Source organism: Lissotriton vulgaris, chromosome 7 (assembly GCF_964263255.1).
Source record: "Lissotriton vulgaris chromosome 7, aLisVul1.2, whole genome shotgun sequence".
Taxonomy (NCBI): Eukaryota; Metazoa; Chordata; class Amphibia; order Caudata; family Salamandridae; genus Lissotriton; species Lissotriton vulgaris.
This window is the reverse complement of record NC_141695.1, coordinates 331,529,273-331,550,533: the sequence shown is the minus strand read 5'-3', so window position 1 is coordinate 331,550,533 and position 21,261 is coordinate 331,529,273. Positions and strand designations below refer to the sequence as shown.

The window sequence follows — 21,261 nt, the reverse complement described above, 5'->3', positions numbered from 1 at the left end:
CACATTGTACCTGCGTCAGGTATAATGCAGGTAGGCGTTCCGACGCAAGAAAGCCTTGTAAAGGTGATGCAATGAAAACTACAAGATTTCACTGCACCACTTCTACTACGCCACTGCGTCAAAATCTTGCACCTGCTTGAAGCAGGCGTAAGGAGTGATGCAGCACAATAGGTATAGGCCTTCCTGTGCATTGCTGGAGTTGCGTCGTGCTTGCGACACGACTCCAGCAATGCGTGACCTGTGCGCCAACAGATAGGTGACGCATCTGTCAATCCTTGCGCCATGATGCGCAGCATTGTAAATGTGACGCAACCCTGATGGTGCAAGGTTTGTTTTGTGTGATGCAAGTAAACTGACGCATCTCTTCTATAATGCAGAAATGCGTCTGTTTCTTGTATATCTACCCATCTCTGTCTCATAGTTCTTGAAAGTGCCAAATACTTTCTTATTAATTGAGGTTTGTAAACGCACTTCCTGCCACAGACTATCAAAGTTTATCCAACTGCTTTGATTTTGACAGTGGATACGCTGGTTCCTTTTTTTAAGTGTTCCAGCTGCGGTGAAAGGCTGCATAGTCCGAGAGCATCTTAACACAATGACATTAAAGCCCTGCTTAAGAGTGAGGCGAAAAAGACTGCCGGATTCTGGGTTTTACCTGTCCGCGCCATGTAAAATCATAGGGCCTGATTCACTAAAGGAATCTGAGACAAAATCCTAACTTTATGACTTTCAGGCATTTAGTAGTAGTAAAGTTAGGATTCGTGACTTTACTACTACTAAACTGAGAAAAATCTTAACTTTATGACCGAAAGTCATAGAGTTAGGATTTTTCTCAGTTTAGTAGTAGTAAAGTTAGGAATCTTAACTTACTACTACTAAATGCTTTTTGTGAATACCGAACGTCGTAAAGTGAGGATTTTGTCTCAGATTACTTTTGTGAATTGGGCCCATAGACTTTCCCACCTGCTAAAAGCATCTCCTCAAGGACCTGTAGGACCATGAACTGAGCCAAAGCCAGGTATCTATCTCGAGTTTCAGGTGGCTTTCCAACCTCTAGGTTATGTGTTGTGCCGTAGAAGCCTCATATGGAATGTAAGTATACATTACAAATATGCATGTTATATCAGTAGTAGTAATAGGACATTTAAAGGCACTGCATTCCAGTGAGTTAACACTAACCAAGGGGTGGAGGGGTAGGATGTGTGCAAATGAGTGGAGGTTGCGAATGTTTTCACCTGTTTCGTTTTCTTCTATCACAGTTCACTATTCATTATAAAAATCATCCTGCCATGCACACAAAACCGTACCACCTTGGCACAATACACAACCCACATTGGAATTTGGTGCAGCCCATCACCCCACTGCTGTGTTGCCAAACATTTCAATGCAGATCTGCACACACTGTGGCCTGTTAATACCTCGAGTTAAAGCACTGCTTTCTCTGATACGTCAATGCCTCTAAGGTTTCTGTAAATACTTGTTCGCTATCCAGTGAGCTATCTACAGACTCCCGTGGTAACACAATCCTGGGTTCAAGTTGTTGCTGCACCAGCAGTTGCAGTCAGATTTCACTGCTCAGCAGCTGAATATAGATGTAGAAATGCAGCCCAGCAAGAACGTGTAGACAAGGGTGTGTGTGGAGGGAGATGGATGAAATGAGAGGATTCTCATCTCCATTGGAATATACCACAATCTCCTCATCCTTCGTGAGAGCAATTCTGCTCCTACCTTCTCCTGCTCACCAATTATTTCTTTTTACTCATATAAAGTTATGGTTTAGACTTTGTGGAGTACCCAACCTGAATCCTGGGAGTATAATCCCTTTCTCATTGTCTACTGGCACGTGGTACCACGTGGTTGTATGTCTTTACAAAGCATATGCCTTTACCACACCAAGTTAGTAGAGTTAAGCCCCTGCATACATATATGTATGTATATATAGTAAGGTGAAATGTTCAGTAACAACGTAACATTCTAAACTCTATAAACAACAGAAATTCACAAGTTCTAGTTATTTCAAGTAACTATAACTTGTGTACTAAGGTGCCCTTGCCATGAATTTCTAGGCTTTCTTTCTAGGGTTTTTTTGCTGCGAGGTTGGCTGAAGGACCAACGACCCCCCAAGGGTAGCCAAACCCACACTCAATCAATCAATCAATCAATCAATCAATCAATCAATCAATCATAACTGCGCACACCCTTTAGCTATGTGTAGCTAGAGGTTGGCCACAGGGCCTCAACTGCACACTGCGCATGGCCTCCAGCCAGGCACACCTGAGGGTTGAGCACAGTGCATGATCTGCCGCCAGGCCCTTTGGCCAACCCACCTGAAGCCAGCACACCGCCACAGGCTGCCAAACCTATGCCGCACATAGCCCAAAAGCCTTTGGCATGCATGACATGGGATTGGCCATCGGCCTCCAGGGACCCCATTCCCAGGGCAAAATTCAATTAAAAAAAGAGAAGGGGGCTCTGTGGCCCCCTCCACAAGGCGTATTAAGCTCCTGGGCCCCATACATTTGGGCCAAATTCAATTAAAAAAGAGGGGGAGGCAGCGGGCCCCCCTCTCCGAGCGTCATGCCCCTGGGCGGGGCGCATGAAGCCCCCTCCCTGAGGCTTCAAAGACCCTGGCTAAGCCATCCCCTTGAGCCAAATCCAATTAAAAAGGGGTAGAGGGGCACAAGGCCGTCCTCGATGAGCCTTATTAGGCAAGGGGTCCCATCCCCTGGGGCCGTAATTTATTAAAAAGGGGAGGGGGCGCGGGAGCCTTCAGAGGCTGTACAATCTCCTGGGACCATATTTATTAATAAAGAGGGGATGGGACCACATGCCCCCCCCATCCAAGCCTAATGAGGCCCTAGGGACCCCAACCGCCAAGACAGTATGAATTTTAATAGGGGAGGGCAGCAATGCTACCTTCCCCTCCAAGCCTTCATTGGCCCCGGGGACCTCATCCCCTGGGCAGTATTTTGTTAAAAAAGGGAAAGGAGGCAGCATGGCAACCCTCTTCGAGCCATCTCTGGCCCAAGTAACCCCATCACTAAAGTTACCCTGATAGCTTTTACCCTTACCAACCCTGTAAAAATACCTTTACCAACCTATATCGTTACCCACCCTTAAACCCTAAAAATACCCTTCTGTTCCTATACCCTTACCCACCCAAACCTTAAAAATACCCTTACCACCCTCTACCCCTACCTACCCCATATCTTTAAAAATACCTTTACCACCCTTTACACTTACCCACCTTGAACTCCTAAAAATACCCTTACCACTATAAACCCCTACCCACCCCTAAACCCAAAAAATGCTCTCACCACCCTAGCCCTTAACATCCTATACTCCTACCACTCCTAAACCCTAATATATATATATATATATATATATATATATATATATATATATATATATATATATATATATATATATATATATATATATATATATATATATATATATATATATATATATATATATATATATATATATATATATATATATATATATATATATATATATATATATATATATATATATATATATATATATATATATATATATATATATATATATATATATATATATATATATATATATTTCCTTATCCATACTTATCCTGTGGGGTATAAAGACATGCGTGGTACAGGCATATGTCTGAAAAAGTTATTGTGTGGCAATGGTTGTTTTCCCTTTGTACACATCTGTTCCAGGTAATCTGTAAATTACACATCTGTGTTGCTGGGATTAGATCGTCAAACCTCAGAGGTATTTCGCAGTCATAGTGAACCCATTAGGGCAGTTTTGGGGAGGGAGGCTAGCCCAAAAACATATATTTCTTGAGTGATTCATTCCTCTAAAAAGCTTGCTGGGCAGATTTGATCTGCTGAAATGTATCTGTACAAACATCTGGATGGGCGACTCATAATGAGTGTCAAGTGTTATTCGGGGTCCAGACCAGTGGGTGGGAAGGGAGGAGGATATCTATCCCCTCGGTGTGCTATGTAATGTGAATTGCAGATATCCAGTTCTGCAATCTGCCCTCTTTCTTAGTTTGGCCTTTATTTCAGGGTCAGCCTTTAATTCTTTCCCATAAAAGATATCAGAGCAAACTCTTCCTCAGAAGGAAAAATATAGGGGCATATTATCAAGAACAGGAGATCAAATTATCGCCGCTTTATCGGCAGAAAACTGCTGATAAAGGGGCGATAATGGGCTTGATAATAAGCTCTATGGAATTCCAATCGAAACCCATGTTAGATGTCTTCCCATCTAACATGGGCTTTGATTGGAATTACATAGAGCATATTATCAAGCCCATTATCGCTGGCTTGCTGTGTGACTGTGAGCCGCAGCTGCCTTCAGCAGTGTAGCGCTGTACATGTACCCACAGCCCACCCAGAGGAGACGGTAACACCAGCGCAGCGCTAGATTGGTGTGAAGTCTACTTACTGGTAAACGGCTCCTGTGAGTTCATCTACGTAGCTCCCTGAAACAGAAAAAAGCAGAGTTGAGGCGCACAGCTGCTGACATTGCTTTGAAATGGAATGGTAAAAAAAAATAAGTAGGCACATTCAAGAAAAGGCAGGACACATAGTATGCAGGCAGACTAATAAACAGGGGGGTAGACATCTTCAAGGACAGGAGGGGAGTTTTACAAAGAGACAGCAAATAAAGGTTAGACTTCTGTGAGTAGCCACAGACACAGGTAATAGACAAGGTAAGACTTCAGAATACTGAAGAGACCTTCTACGCAACTAAAACACCAAGGTCCAGATTTACAAAGATTTTGTGTCTTGGCTGTGTTACGTTTTTAACGCAGACCGACGCAAAATCCAGCATATACCAATCAACCCAAATGGCGATTTGCATTGGTTTGTAACAAAAAGTAGCCCAACACCGTGAAATGTGCTGCCTTGCATTACTTTGCGTCAAAGAGGCTTTCCACGCGTGGTGCATAGGCGTTCCTGTTCATCCGCTCATGGATTTTGACGGAAATCCATATGTACACAACCTTGTAGACATGGATTTGGGCCAAAATCCTGCACCTCCCTGAGACGAGCACAGCAAGAAAAAATATCTTTATTTCCTTCCACTGAACAGTCTCATGCAAGGCCCTCCAAAGTTCTATTCCAATTGTTCCTTTTTCACTGAACACCTTTTTACTACGAATTGTGTACGATGCGTACCTTTGGTAGGGCTTTGCGAGGTAATTATTTTATTTTATGTTTACCTTACTCAAGCACAAACAGATTGATAACACTAATTCTGTGTGTTTCCTCATTTACGGACCTTGTGCTTTAATATATACATCTATCAAAAAGAGAAAATGCCAACCCACTTTGTTTGGTTTGCTCTAAATTATAAGCAACAGATCAATATTATTTTTGATGTGTTAGGTATATTTATTTTTACCTTTTCTTTAGATTCTATTTTTTTGAAAACATCATTGATTTATGTCAGAAAGACAACACAACACATATGACACATATGTACATCAACTTATACAAAACATTTACCAAAAAACATTATTACATAAATATATACATTCACTGTACACAACATGACTTATGCATTTCTATTTTTACCGTTCCAAAAACAAATATCAACTCTTTGCCTTATTAACCATCAGTGATTATAATGATAAGAACAGTAGTGAACAAAGTCACGATCAACCAGAGATATTAAGTACTGATTCTGTGAGTCAATAATTATGAATATTTCTAGTTTTTTATCTCCGTTCTGCCGACGCGTTTCGAACACCATACAGAAGTTATGTGTTCTCCTCAGGGCCTTGTCACTTCTATCTTTCATGTAGTCATTGTTCTCCTATGTCTGTATCTGGGTCTTTGAGCTGCAGTCTTTTTGTATCTATATCTGGGCGTCCCCCTATTGCTCGGAATCACTTGTAACCTTTCTGCGTCCGACCAATCGTTTCGGGGGCTTCTCACTCCATATTCACGTTGGTACATACATGCGTGCAATCTTCTTTAAAACGGTCTGCCGGGCTCCCGCTATGTATGCCACGTTCTTCCCGCTATGTCTACCGCGTTGTTCCCCTTCGGGTTACTCGCAACTGGGTGCACTCTTTACAACTTGCTTCCGTGTATAACTCACTTCACTGTGATAGTACGTAATAAGGTCCAGCCATTCCCACGCCTCTAAGGACCTAACTCCTTTACTTTAAATATTACTATATACATCAGCACAAAGATATTCTTGATCAGTTTTTCACCGCCTACTACGTGAATAGCTTTTGGAGAGATGCAACAATATTTCATTATAATTTTGTCGGACACAAAGTTTGATTATAGGATTGCATTCATTCAAGCATTTAACTAGGTGTCAGTTTTTACAAATCTAGATTGTTGGTTCTTTATCTGCAACTGAAACCGAATAGACAGCAATCACTTTCTGGTCTAATATTCACCTAGGCGTTTATAAATGTGTTTGAGATGGAGAAATAAAACAAGATGTTGTGTCGCATAGGGGCATATTTAAAATAATATGTCGGAGCGGGGACCTGCGCTAAATTTGGCAGCGCCATGAGCCGGCATTTTCAAAATGCAGGGATGCACCGTATTCACAAGAATGTGTTGCACCCCTGTGTATCCGCTGGTGCAAAAAAAGCTGCCTAGCCCCAGTGCAGACACCTTTCCACAAGGTTTCAAGGGTGCCTGTGCTGTGCTGTTCATGTGCACGAACCTTCCTGCACATAATCAATATTGGCGAGTTATTGAAAGAGCAAAAAACGAGGATAAATGAATAATTTCTCCTCATATCGCCATCCTAACACCTGGTATTCCATGGCACTCGTTTTTGGTGCTGCCTCAGCCATGTAAATCTGGGGCCGCGTCCAAAAGCAATGGGTGCTGCGGTGGAACGCCCACAGCAACACCCACTGAACGCCCCTCTGCTGCAGAGGACTGCATCAGAAAGGGGCATATTTACAAGGTGGCGTTAAGCCACGCAAACTGGTTTAGCGCCACCTTGTAAATATGGAAACTGCTGCTGTGCCACTTCAGCATCAGAAATAGTGATGCTCCGATGGCGGTGAGGGCTTGTAAATATGCCTCTTAGTTGTTTCCACACTGTTTATCCACTATTCAGTTGGCTGGGCATTTCCTGTCTCCATTGGAGTTTACATTTCATGATATTGGTATTCGAAGAGGGCACACTCCTTCATCAAGAATACATTTGCTTACATTTCTTGGTATAACTTTAGCAGACTACCAGGAAATTCCACGTCCTGCTTTATCTCTCCTGAGCTTGCTTTTCCTTAAAGATCTGCTCTTGGTTTTTGCCTCGATGTTTGCTTGACATTTGGGTTGGAGCTCGAGATTTTGAATGACTTCCTTTCCGGTCTGTGCTGCCTCGTCTCACCGTGGGTGATCTGAATGGAGGCTGCGGAGAGGCCAGGCCATGGCTGACCTCTGCCCCGACGCTGACGTGATCCACTGAGGTTGAATCCACCCTGGTGCACTGTTCGAACTCCCTGATGCGCTGAACTCCACTCAGAGCATCAGACCGGGCGCCTCTCATTCAGGGATTAGGACATTGTTGATTTAAGGCAATGCGAGGCGGTGGCAGAAACATTAGGAGCAGAGCTGCGCATGCAAACTGTAGACACATCCCTGGCAGAACAGATGCCAACCAGGGCAGCGGAGTCAGAAGAGTGAATTGAAAACGCATGGAAATAAAACAAATGCAAAATACACTCACGGACGTTTGCATAATGATTCCTTCTTTGTGTGTTGGGGCTGAGCCCTGGCAGTGTTTGATGTAAACAGCGCATTGTCTGCCATATTTGGAGGCGGCTTGTTATCACATTACAAGCTCAGACGTGTTCAGGGACCTGTCCTTTGTGCTCTGTTTGTGTGGGGGTAACCCGAGCAGGGCCGCCGCGCCCCTCACTGCCCGCTCCCTCTGCCCATCCGCGCGCGGTATGTTCAGCTGCCCTTGAGCATGGATGTCACCTCTGGGGCCCACTGGAGGCGGAGAGGGCTCGTGGCGACACTGTGCTGTTCAACACAAGACTTACACGCATTTCCTTCGACACTTTCGGGCCCTGCGGAGGTATAATGTTGAGTGACAAAAAAGTGCGCATCTCTCTGTACAAAGAACGTGCGGCCGAAGACTGAGCCCTCATTTACAAAACTCTTTTTTTTTTACGAGTTGTTGTGTCTCACTTCTTAGATTTTTATTATCCAGATTTTTATCTATTGTTTGATTTCTGTAGTATTTGTAAAGCGTATGACTGCCTAAAGTCACCCCAGAGCTAAATGCACCTGCCACACTGAGAAATTGTAACTTGAACAGAAATGTCTGAAGCATATTTCTGCAGGTCGGAGAGCGAGGAACCTGCGAAGATGTAGGGGAAGAGAGAGAGAGGTCCAATTGTAGGCACCTCGGTAGCAAAGGCAGGACCTCCTGGGTGACGCTTGCTTATCTTTAGTAGAAGCAACAGGTGGTCCGACATGGCGCGCTTGTAAAGAAGAAGCCAATGCGGTCTCCACAGACGGCCACGGCCTGCATTTGGAGTCCTTAGAGGCAGCTGGAGCAAGAGAGGAGCTGCAGTGTTCTGGATTCAGTCCAGTGGATGGACGGTGGGGGAGGAAGTCCAAAGCACAATGCATTAGCACTATGAACCCAAGAGCCTGCTACAGCATGAAGAAGATTGCACTCAGCATTCTCTGGTAAGATGGGCGGGCTCTTCAGCACACATGTTCTATCAACAGACGTGTCTTACTCCTACCTTAGGAGGGAATTACACCTGCGTGTCCGGGCCTGATTCATCAAGCATTGTCTGGGCATGGGCATGCCTTACTCTGGGTGTAGATGTAGCCAACAAATATTTATAGGAGTGTAAAACCCTGGCTTAAGGAGAAAAATGACAACACATTTCTGCTGTTGAATAAGGCTGTTTAACTACTGAATATATTCATGAGTGATTTGCACCTAAACCTGGAGCAGGATAAAGGAATGCCCAGGCTTATCAATCCGGCCAGGCATTTAGGCGTGGGTGACTTGTAAACCGGAATATGGCAGCCTGGTCATGGAAATATTTGGTGAATTGGTCTAGGCTAGACCTGCGCGAGGTACCATGCGCAGATGTGGGGCAGATCTGAATCCAGATGTGTCCTTTACCTAGAGCAGACACCGACAGAACTGCCATAGTATACAATGGTGAGGGGGCGTCCCTCAAAGACACCCCCAAGTACCTGTTAGGATACATCTGACAATGTGCTGCACTCATGCACAGAGCTGCGAGCTCTCTCTAAGGCCCAAGACTCAAATTAATAAAAGATGTGGTTGTGAGGACTCTTCACACCAAAACACCCACAAATCTAGACTTTATGTCGCCATTTAAAAGGGTCCAATCGGGGGCGTGGCCAAGATGGCGAGTTGAGCGGACGCACTCTCCGTGAGCTCCTCCGACCTCGGAGCCCAAGACCGTGAAAAAAGCTGCCGATCTCCCCCCATTTGGCGCTGGGGCGACGGCGGATGAGGAGGGACCAGAATCCGCACTTCTGCTGACCCCTGGAGCTGCGTTTGGACTGCCTTTTTGAGTTTTCAGGAGCAGTGACGCTGAGGGTCGGCCATCTTAGCGGCCTACTTGGCGGCTGTCCGGAGCGCCGCAGCGCCCTCTCCCCGGTGGGGCAGCGGTGGACCTCCTTTCTGGCCCGGAAGCGGTGAGTGGCGGCCGTTGGTGTGGCCTCGAGTGGAACATGGGAGTGGGCTGGTGCCCTGAGCGGAGCGGGGACCGACCGTAAGAGAAGACGGAGGCGGAGTCCCGGCAAGCTGACTTAACTTAGGGAGACCAGGGACGCGGCCTAGTCCAAGAATTCCTCTGACCGTTTCTGAAGCTTGGACCTCGGGGCGACGACGGAGGCCAAGGTTGGATGGTAGCCGGACCCCACTGCACATTGGGGCTCAAGTTTGGACTGCACACTGGAAACGGCTGGGAGGTGGCCGACAGAGCCCACGTTAGGCAGGCAGCGGAGGAGCGGAAGCGCAGGCCTGAGACCGCGGCCTGAGCGCCGAACACGCGCGGCCCCATAAAGTCTGAACTGCCAAGGAGGGCCGAGCAGGGGAGAGGCTTGGGAGTTCTGGGGTCGTGCGAGGAGGCTGGTGACCGTCGCGGCAGCCTGCGTCATACTGACGGCCCGCCATATTTGGCCAGGGAGCAGGGCTGGCGGTGTACTGTTGTGAGGAGGAGACGCCCGAGCGAACCCGGGAGTAACATCAGGACTGTGGCCTGGCGACAGGACACTCCCGGCAAAGGGTCAACGGGCGGGAGCCCGAAAGCACGCGCCGGTCTCTGTGAAAGATCAGAAATTGTGAACCTCGACTCGATGGAGTAGCGGAGGAGAAGCACAGCGGGGGCGCCGGAGTCCAGTGAGTGGGCAGGACACTTTTACACTGATAAACTCTCCTTCGGGTCGCGGCGCTCCCCCGAGTACGGTGCCTCACAGGGCGTGGCAGGTGTGGTTTGCCTGATCCCGGCGCCTACAGCCGAACCGCTGGGACGCGCTCCCGACTCCCGGGCCGGGAAGTGGAGCTCGGTGAGACGATGAGGAGAGATACCACGTCTCTACCCCCTACGGGACGGGGCCGGATTAGCTTATCCTGGGCAGGCCCAAGTGTGCACTTGTGGCGGTGTCATGGCCGGCAACAGAGGAAACAAGAAGGGAGATCGAACTCTGCAGGACATGCTAACAAGGGGCCCGGCGAGGCAAGATAGGGGGCAGCAATCGTCGAGCCCCGCGAGCAGCTCCCAAGGGGCAGTGGGAAGCGAGCCTCCAGTGACCAGATCTTTCCTGGAATCTCTCTTTAGCTCGCTCAGGGACGATTTCCAAGCACTGAAACAGGAGGTGGCCGGAGAAGTGCGGGAGGTGCGCAGAGAGGTCGATGGATTGGGCGAGAGAGTGGCCACGGTAGAGGCGGCGGGACATACCAGGGACGAGGAGATAACGCAACTACAGCGGGAGGTCCTGCGCCTGCAAGACCAGCAGCTAGACCTCCAAGCACACAATGAGGATCTTGAAAACCGTTCTCGCCGGAACAATATTAGGGTCCGCTGCGTCCCCTCCGGTGAAGAGGGTGAGGACGCGACGGGTTATCTGCAGGACCTCACCAGAGAGATTTTGGGTGAGCCGACAGACTTTGTCATTAGGATAGACAGAGCACACAGGGTGGGACCGCCACGCCGGGCTTCGGCGCCCCCGCCGGATGTCTTGGCCTTCCTGCCGGACTATCCTCTGAAGGAGCGGATTCTCCGTGAGGCTCGGCGACAGCAGTCTCTAAGCTTCAGGGGACACCGGATCGCCCTTTTCCAGGATCTCTTGGTGATCACGCTTCAGAAGCGCAAAGCTTTCAAAATAGCCACAGACTTCCTGAGGGACCACGACACGCAATATTCCAGGGGCCACCCTTTCCGGCTCATCTTCCGGTGGAATGGAACACTCCACCAGCTTCGCTCCTTGCAGGATGTTTGTAGCGTCTTGGGGATCACCGCGACAGACGATGCAGTGCCTACTCCCCGTAGACGTCGCACCACCAGGGATGGTTGGCAGTCGGTGACCCGGAGATGCCCATCTGCGTCCTCAGCGCGACCGGACTCGCCCACGATCAGAGCGGACATGGCTGAGGCGATCCAGGAGGTGGACAGGTCCACTGCGACCGGCGAAGTCGCTCTGACAGCTTGAGTGAACTCCGGGGGGAGATCGATGAAGCATCACGGACATAGCAGGTTTGGGGATCCGGGGGAGGGGGGGGAGGGTGTGTGGGTTGTGGCCGGACGTCCACTTGAATACTATTCCACAGACTTGTCCATTCGGGACCGGACTGGGACAATGGGTCTTCGGGCCCGACTGGAGGAAGGGGGGAACAGTTGGGGTGGGGTTGGGGTTGGTTGTGGCTTAAGAAGGGGGGGCGGTGGGAAGCGGTTGGGGAGTTTTGGGGGGGTGTGGGGTTCGGGGCCAGGGAGTTGGGAGACGGTTGAGGGTAGGGGAGGGGGGCTCCATCCAGTGTTCTTGGTGTGTACATGCTGCCCCGAAAGGGGCTCCCGGACTCGTCCGGCCACGGCTATACCATCTACTGCTGTTGCTCATTTGCTCTTGCCACTTTGGTTTGATTAATTATGGGGACCCTTAAGGTGGTGACTCTGAACGTTAAGGGGCTCAATAATCCGGTTAAAAGGAAAGCTATCTTGTCTCTACTAGAGGGTACGCAGGCGGACGTCTGTCTGCTGCAGGAGACCCCTTTGCTGGCCCAGGACTGCCATAGGATGCGCTCACGCAAGTTCCCCACACAGTTTTTCTCATCGAACAACTCTAAAACAGCGGGGGTGGCAATCTTGGTGTCTGGGTCCTTCAGAGGGGAGGTTCTCCACAAACTCGCAGAACAGAAAGGGAGGCTTTTGGCGTACAGGTTCAAACTGGGGTCACTGACGCTCACTATAGGGACAGTATATAGCCCGAATGACAATCAGGAGCGCTTCCTTCACTCTGCACTTGTGGACATAACAGCTTCCCCAGACAGGCATATCATCATAGGGGGGGACCTGAACATGGTGCTCGATTCCTCTATGGACAGATCAACACAACGATACCCGCAGATGGGGGAACTGTCGCACAACGGAAAGGGTCAATTAGCGGATCTTGATCTCCATGATCTATGGCGCCACCTCCACCCCACAGATAGGGACTACTCCTACTATTCTCATGCACATAAAACTTACGCGAGACTGGACCATATCTTAGTCACTGGGCCAGTCCGGGACTTAGCCATAGCATCTGAAATTGGGGTCCTCTCTCTGTCAGATCACGCACCAGTTTCGGGCGTTTTTACACTGCCGTCGACACAGGCTCCCCGCAGGGTGTGGCGACTCAGAGATACACTCTTGCATAAGAAAACAGTGGTGACACGCATAACAGAGTCGATCAAAGACTATCAGGTTCATAATGACAACGGGGAGACCTCGCTAGCTACTCAATGGGCAGTGCTCAAAGCGGTCCTGAGGGGTGAATTCATTGCTGTCTCCTCAGCAGAGAATAGGGAACGGCGTCAGAAGCGTGACGCAAAAGGTCCGGGAACTTGAGCAGGTGCACCGCCGTACGGGGGCCCCTAGAATTTGGAAGCAGTTGAAGGCGGCGAGGAAGGTCCTGTCAGCGTTGGAGATGGATAGAGCTGAATATGCGGCACTGAGGTTGCGGCATGCGTATTACACAGGAGGGGACAGGTGTGGTCGACTTCTAGCGCATAAATTGAGAGAGTCTCACCAGTGTCGTCGAGTGAAAGAGATTGAGGCTGGGGACGGAGGGGTGGTTTCTGACGACGGTCAGATAGCAGAGGCCTTCCGGCATTTCTATGCAACGCTATATACAGAAGATCTTCTTGGCGAGGGAAACGCGGAGGAGTATCTAGACACGATCACCCTCCCATCTTTGGCACCGATACAAACAGAGTACTTAGAGAGAGAAATTAGGATTGAGGAGGTGATTACAGCCATCTCCAGACTTAAGCATGGCAAGGCTCCGGGCCCTGACGGGTACTCCGCACTCTTTTATAAGACGTTCAGTGATGTACTGGCGCCCATTCTGACCAGCCTCTTTAATTCCTTCTCCACCTCGGGAGCCATTCCGCCCGATCTTCTACGGGCGACGGTGTCAGTTATCCCCAAACCTGGAAAGGATAGGACCAAATGCAGTTCCTATCGGCCGATCTCTCTCCTCAATGTTGACCTAAAATTATATACAGGGATCCTGGTGGCAAGGTTGGCACTCCACCTGCCGGGATTGGTAGAATCGGATCAAGCGGGCTTTATACCGGGGAGGCAAACGGTGGATAACACCAAGTGGTTAATCCACATTTTAGAGAAAGCCTCCAGAATCCCGGGGGAGCGAATGTTGCTATCTGTCGACGCGGAGAAAGCATTTGACCGGGTGCACTGGCCCTACCTGGAGAGAGTGTTGGAGAGAATGGGGATTGGAGAAAAGTTTCGCACTATGGTATTTAACTGCTATAGGTTTCCAACTGCAGCGGTCCGGGTGAACGGTTGTAGCTCCCAGGGATTTGACATCGAGAGAGGGACTAGACAGGGGTGCCCACTGTCGCCACTTCTCTTTGCCTTATGAATGGAACCATTCGCCCAGCGGATACGCCAAAACCCGGACGCGACAGGTGTGAAAATGGGAGGGTACGTCCATACAGTCAGCCTTTATGCGGATGACGTGATTTTCTCCCTGGAACTTCCGAGCAGAGCTCTCCCAGCGTGTGTTAGCGAACTGGAGGCATTTTCGTCAGTGGCTGGCTTCCGCATGAACATGGGGAAGTTGGTGGCCTTGGATCTTTCTCTAACGGCTGCCACTCGTTCGGAGCTGCAGGGGCTTTTCCCTATGCACTGGTCATCACACCAAGTACAGTACCTGGGTATACTGTTAGCCCCCACGTTCCCGGCAACGGTTACAGCTAATTATGAGGCTCTGAGCCAAAAGATCAGGGAGGAGCTGGGTAGATGGGGCAAAGGCATAATATCTTGGCTTGGCAGAGTGGCGGCGGTCAAGATGACAATCCTCCCCCAGGTTTTGTATCTGTTTCGGGCACTGCCACTACAGCCGCCTAAGGGTTGGATCCAGCAGACTCAAGCAGATCTGGCCAGTTTCATCTGGCAAGGTAGCAAGCCTCGCATTAGGAGAGTTCTCACGATGTTGGCTCCGGAGTCGGGGGGACTGGGCGTTCCGGATCTGCGCAAGTACTTTCAAGCGGCGCAATTGCGGTATCTGGTGGAGTGGAGTAGGTGGGAGTCGGACAAGCCCTGGCTCTTCCAGGACCAGGCAGTTGCAGGTCGCCCGCTACAGGAGGTGCCCTTTCTGCGTAGGGCTCACCGCCCTCCTAATCTTTATGCATCCTTTGTCACGCGGGTCCCTCTAAAAGTGTGGGACGCCACTTGCCGGATCCACGAACTCACTACGTTCCCTTCCCCGTTTACGCCAATAGTGGACAACCCGGACTTTACACCGGTGATGGAACCAGGGGCCTTCACGCACTGGTGCACGGCCGGTTGCAGGGCGCTCTCACAATTGTATGACACGACTGTGGTTCACCCTTTTCGGAGCCTAAAAGAAGAATTCCGGTTGTCTGAATTGGACAGGATGCGTTACTGGCAAGTGAGGCACTGGGCGTTACAACCACAGGTGCGGGAGTTAGCGGACAGGAGGATGACACCGTACGAGAAGTGGCTGATCACGCGCACGTCCGACACTAAACACATCTCTGATCTTTACAAACTGTTGCAGCCGCCACCCTTTCACTTTCACAACCCAGGCAGGGAGCGGTGGAATAGAGAACTAGGCAGGACACTGAGCCATAGGGAATGGGACCAGATCTCGTATCGGGCTAGACATTCTGCATACCATATAGGGCTCACTGAGACGTTCACCAAAGTATCAACTTATTGGTAGTATACTCCAGAAAGATTACACGAGATGAATCATAATGTTGCAAACACCTGCTGGCGAGAATGTGGACAGATAGGCACCTTGACGCATGTACTATGGGACTGTCCCCTGATAGAATCCTACTGGAAAGAGGTGCTTGATGAGATTGACACGCACTTTGGTATAGATCTCCCCCGCTTCCCAGCTTACACACTGTTAGGCCTCCCAAATGGGCTGATGTACCCCTTGAAGTCGCGTAGAGGAAGACAGATAGCAATAGCATTGGGCTCAGCGGTGCAGAACATTTTAATACACTGGCGCTCGACTGTCATCCCCTCTACCGTGGGTTGGCTGCATAGATTGTGGCATGTTCTGGGTATGGAGAAACTATCACTTATGGTGGCGGGGAAAGTGGAACAATTTGAGGAACTGTGGCAACCATTCCATGCTCTACTAACCACGGAATTCAGGGAGCTCACATGCCCAAAGTATCTCAGACTGCTCAGCTTCACTCCGCCGATGGCACACATGGCTTGAGAACACACTATCTTAGTATGGGTAGCGGCGATGGGCAGCGTTAGGGGCATGATGTATAAGGAAGGACAGATGCTGGATGGGGGGTAGGGACTGGGGGGGCTAGGGTGGGCGTGGGCGTTGGGGGGGTCGTTTTGTAAAATTTGAAAGAGTACAGAGAGACTGCACCATCTTTGTTTTGTATCATAATGGTATTTGCTGAACACCATCATCATGGAAAGGGGCGGAGGTGGTCCCTATCTTTAAAAAAGGCGCCAGAGAAGACCCATCCAACTATAGACCTATTAGCCTGCTGGACATCAGTCAAAATGTAGTCGGCAAGGTTCTACTGGTCAGAATACTGGACTGGATAGAAGATAATAAAATCCTTTCTGACTACCAGGCAGGTTTTAGAGTGGGTACTGGGACGATCGAACAAGCTTTTAGGCTGATGATGGTGTATTGGAAGGTCGTGGTTATAGGCAAAGGCAGTCTTTATCTCGCGTTCATCGATTTAAAGACTGCCTTTGACCTTGTACCGAGGGAGACCCTGTGGAGAGTCTTGGCCGATATGGGGTTGCCACATTATATACTTTCATTACTTGTCAGGCTCCACGATAATAGTTTTGCCCAGATAAGGTGGGGTTCAGGAGGGGAAAAAACTAGCAGTATCCCGGTTGAGAGAGGGGTCCGCCAGGGATGTGTGTTAGCTCCCACCCTCTTTTCCCTTTATATCAACGGGGTGGTTGAGCACCTTCGGGAACATCCTTCAGATGAACCATCCCTGGCCGGAGAACGTATACCTACCCTTCTCTTCGCGGATGATACGCTTTTAATATCGAAAACCCCAATAGGCCTCCAAAGGCTTCTGAACAACTTCCAATCCTTCTGTTCTGAACGGGGCCTAGTAATTAATACGGTTAAAACGAAATACCTTGTGTTGAACCCCCCAAAAAAACCAGTACGCTCCCCCTCTCTGACCTCTGGAGAAGGTAGAAGTGTTTGACTACCTCGGCATTCGCTTATCCCACAAAATGCAATGGACCCCACATCTTGATAAAATGCTATTAACCCACAAGAGGATAACAGGAGCCCTTTTGAAAGAACAACGCTCCTGTGCAATTAGACCGATAGCTGTTGTCCTCGATATTTATGCAGCTAAAGGGGTTAGTTCTGCTCTCTATGGAGCGGAGCTATGGGGTTCATCCATTACCAATGACTTGCCAAGATCTGAGAAGAAATTTTGTAGGGCTATCATGTCACTGCCTCAAGGTACTCCTACGGTCCCATTAATGTTGGATCTAGGTTGTCGCCCTATCGACGATTTAGCAAAACTCCGCCCACTTCTATTATGGGCACGACTGTGGCGAGTGCACGAACTCGGTAAATACGCGCAAGGTCTCACAGAAATCATGTCACTATCAGGGTGGCACAAAATTAAATGGCTGAGCGACATGAAAACCTTGCTATTCAACTTGGGCCTAAATGATGCGGGGGCAAATAGATCTTCTCCCCCAAAGGCAACCCTCAAGAAACTTTATTGGAATTGGATTGCGCTACAACCGAATACTAATACTTCTTTGGGCAGACTCACTGAAGATTTTTTGAAGTTTAAGGACCTGCCAAAACGGGAACTATACTTAGATGTTATCGAAAAACCTTTTGATAGGGCCCTTTATTTTAAATTTAGAGCAGGAACTCTACCTTTGTATGCTTTTTCTTCATGATGGAAATTGCCTGCACAAACTACAGAGTTTTGCCCAGTATGTCTAGTCAGACCAGAGACAGTGGCCCATTTCATGTTTGAATGTGGAGAGTATACCTTACCCAGGAAGAAATGGCTCAAACACTTATGTCGCCAGATGGGCACTAGGTGTCATTCAGACGCAATACGCATACTAATGTCTGACAGTCGTACTACTTATGTTTGTGCTCTTGCCAAATTTTTATCATGGGCTTGGTCCATCAGAGCCAAAAGGCTTACATTAATTGTTTAATTCTTTCTTAAATAATCTATGAAATGATCCCTTTTAAAAACATTGAATTATTTTTGAAAGAACTGTCCGTGCATACATTTCTTGTACTTTGTTTATTTTTTGTTTTTTTTAAATGTATCCATGAATTTTATGTGAAGCTTTTATGATAACTTTTTATCGAAATAAAGCCTTTTTGACTTGATTTGACTTGACTTGACTTGTATTTGCTGAATCCCCGCTGAAGGAGGCTACGTTGCATGGATCTAATGCACAGTGTACTCATCTGGATAACCTCCTGGGATACTGCGCAATCACTCTTACCTGTATGTTGAATTTTCTTTCTCTGCACTCATTCAATAACAATACTTTAGACATAAAAGGGTCCAATCTAAAAACAATTTTTTTTACTAGTTGATTTCGCTTTATTCACACGTTTGTAAGTTGTATTATTAGTAAAAAGTTTTTCATACTAAATTTGCTACATAAAATCAATACACAATATTGAAAAATCAAACATTACATACACAGTCAAATATATTTGCTGATTATCTTAAGTTGGTCACAAACAGAAGCTTGAACCTTATCCTATTGTTCAAGCAAAAACCTATACCAATACATAAAAGGCCAACTTCCGTTTGTTAATGCATACTCCATTTTTTTGTAAATTGTATATAAAAAAACATCAACAATTATTAAAACCAATATACTTTCATCACATCTGTCCAAATGTCATTTGGACAGATAAACATTGGTTTAAAAAAAAAATAATTGCCATGAACGTGTGAATAAGGCGAAATCAACAAGTAAAAAAAAATTGTTTTTAGATTGAATATTAGTGATATTTTTTTGGTTCAGTGGGAACTTCATCTGGTACTGTGAATGAATGTAGACACAAAAGAGAAACACAACAAATTTCTTGGAAGGTTCCCCTGGTAATTAACACAGGGAGGGGAGTAAACAGTGCAAAAAGTATATAACCCTGTGGTTTGTTTGTGTAAAAGGGGTCAGATATACTGACAGTGAGAAGACGTGTGGGGGGATTGAGGTCCAAGGAGAGTCACTGATTTAAATAGAACTATAGTGGCGAAATACACTTATCCTACTGTATATCAAGATATTATTTAATAAACCAATTCAACAAAAATATAAAAACAATAAGCACAATTTATTGTAGTACCTCCCTTTAGGGTTACATTCTAAAGCATTTAAAAAAACCTTATTAAAATAGTTATACATAAAAAAATTGTCAAAAGAAAGAGTCGACGCGGCGTTTCGGTGTCTGTTTACAATATTCACACCTTCATCAGGACATTTGACAATTGTGATCTTGAGTCGAGGCTTTTTATCAATTAAAAGGTTTCTACATCGACTGAACACTTGTATCAATCTGTGTCTTCTGGTGGTATAATCCCTGCTTTAAAACATCTGTGTTTATAATTCGGCACGGAGGAGCCACCGTAATTTACTTTGTAGCCATTTTTCAATAAAATAAACGGATCCCTTCTTCAATTCGGAAACGCTAGATCGAGTTATGTGCTCGTCTACTTGATAAGTAAAATTAAAAAGTTGGCTGTGGATGTTCTCCTGGAGAACCCGAACACGGAGGAGCAGGGAGGCCTAATCCACTTAATGAGGCTAAAAGAAAACGAGCAATTGAACCAAGCTCTCCTGCATTGGATAAGCCAACTTTTTAATTTTACTTATCAAGTAGACGAGCACATAACTCGATCTAGCGATTCCGAATTGAAGAAGGGATCCGTTTATTTTATTGAAAAATGGCAACAAAGTAAATTACGATGGCTCCTCCGTGCCGAATTATAAACACAGATGTTTTAAAGCAAGGATTATACCACCAGAAGACACAGATTGATACAAGTGTTCAGTCGATGTAGAAACCTTTTAATTGATAAAAAGCCTCGACTCAAGATCACAATTGTCAAATGTCCTGATGAAGGTGTGAATATTGTAAACAGACACCGAAACGCCGCGTCGACTCTTTCTTTTGACAATTTTTTTATGTATAACTATTTTAATAAGGTTTTTTTAAATGCTTTAGAATGTAACCCTAAAGGGAGGTACTACAATAAATTGTGCTTATTGTTTTTATATTTTTGTTGAATTGGTTTATTAAATAATATCTTGATATACAGTAGGATAAGTGTATTTCGCCACTATAGTTCTATTTAAATCAGTGACTCTCCTTGGACCTCAATACCCCCACACTTCTTCTCACTGTGAGTATATCTGACCCCTTTTACACAAACAAACCACAGGGTTATATACTTTTTGACACAAAAGAGAAAAACATTTTTGGGAATATTATTCTCACCCAGTCCCTTCTTGTTCTTATCTGGGTAACACTCTCATTTTCGGTGCCATTTAAAAGGGGGCTTCTGCACTCACAGTCCCCTTCGGTCTGGCTTGAATAGACTGTAGGCCGTTGTGGGGTCTAGGGTTCTACACTCTGGCTCTCTTACAGGTCCAGAATGGACATTAAACAAGCGTGGAGTACTTCATCCCTCACAAGATGGCGCTGCAGTCAGTGGTGCGAGTCTTGCCCTCCATCAGCTGCACTCTCCCCCCAGCTCTGTAGGTGCCTGTGAAGACCGCGTGCCCTTTACCACGGTGTTAATCTCTCAAAGAAGCACTTACCGGGTTTACACGCTGTCTCGCAGATCACCGGGCAGACGTAGCAGAAGTGGCAATACTGGAGAGCAAGGAAGAAGGGACAGAAAACATGAATTAGTCGTTACTACAAAGGATACAGAAACTGTCAGCGCCTCATCCGCCGAGCTGCTTGGAGCAAGCTCGCTGCTCGGGCCCGATAGGACTAAAAGGGCACAGCTGGGGATCTGGCACTGTAGAACTGCAAGGGCACAGCTGGTAGTGGCACTCTAGAACTACGACTACAAGAGCACACCTGGGCATGTGGTACTCTAGAACTACAAGGGCACAGCTGGGATGTGGCCTTCTAGAACTACAAGGACACAGCTGGGATGTGGCCTTCTAGAAGTTCAAGGGCACAGCTGGGATGTGGCCTTCTAGAACTACAAGGGCACAGCTGGGATGTGGCATTCTAGAACTACTAGGGCACAGCTGGGATGTGGCACTCTAGAACTACTAGGGCGTAGTTGGGATGTGGCACTAAAGCACTACCAGGGCACAGTTGGGATGTGGCATTCTAGAACTACTAGGGCATAGCTGGGATGTGGCACTATAGCACTACCAGGGCACAGCTGGGATGTGGCACTATAGCACTACCAGGGCACAGCTGGGATGTGGCATTCTAGAACTACTAGGGCAAAGCTGGGATGTGGCACTATAGCACTACCAGG

The 21,261-nt window shown here is 47.4% G+C and overlaps 1 protein-coding gene across 1 annotated transcript in view; it reads right to left on the bottom strand.

Annotated features, from left to right (window-relative positions):
* Positions 1–21,261, bottom strand: part of HRC (histidine rich calcium binding protein) — a 137,479-nt gene that overhangs the window by 3,929 nt on the left and 112,289 nt on the right. Inside the window, exons 4-5 of the mRNA XM_086930189.1 lie at positions 20,579–20,633; positions 4,450–4,486 (exon numbers count right to left, since the gene is read on the bottom strand). Of these exons, the coding sequence (XP_086786315.1) occupies positions 4,450–4,486; positions 20,579–20,633 (92 nt within the window). The remainder of the gene's footprint in view (positions 1–4,449; positions 4,487–20,578; positions 20,634–21,261) is intronic.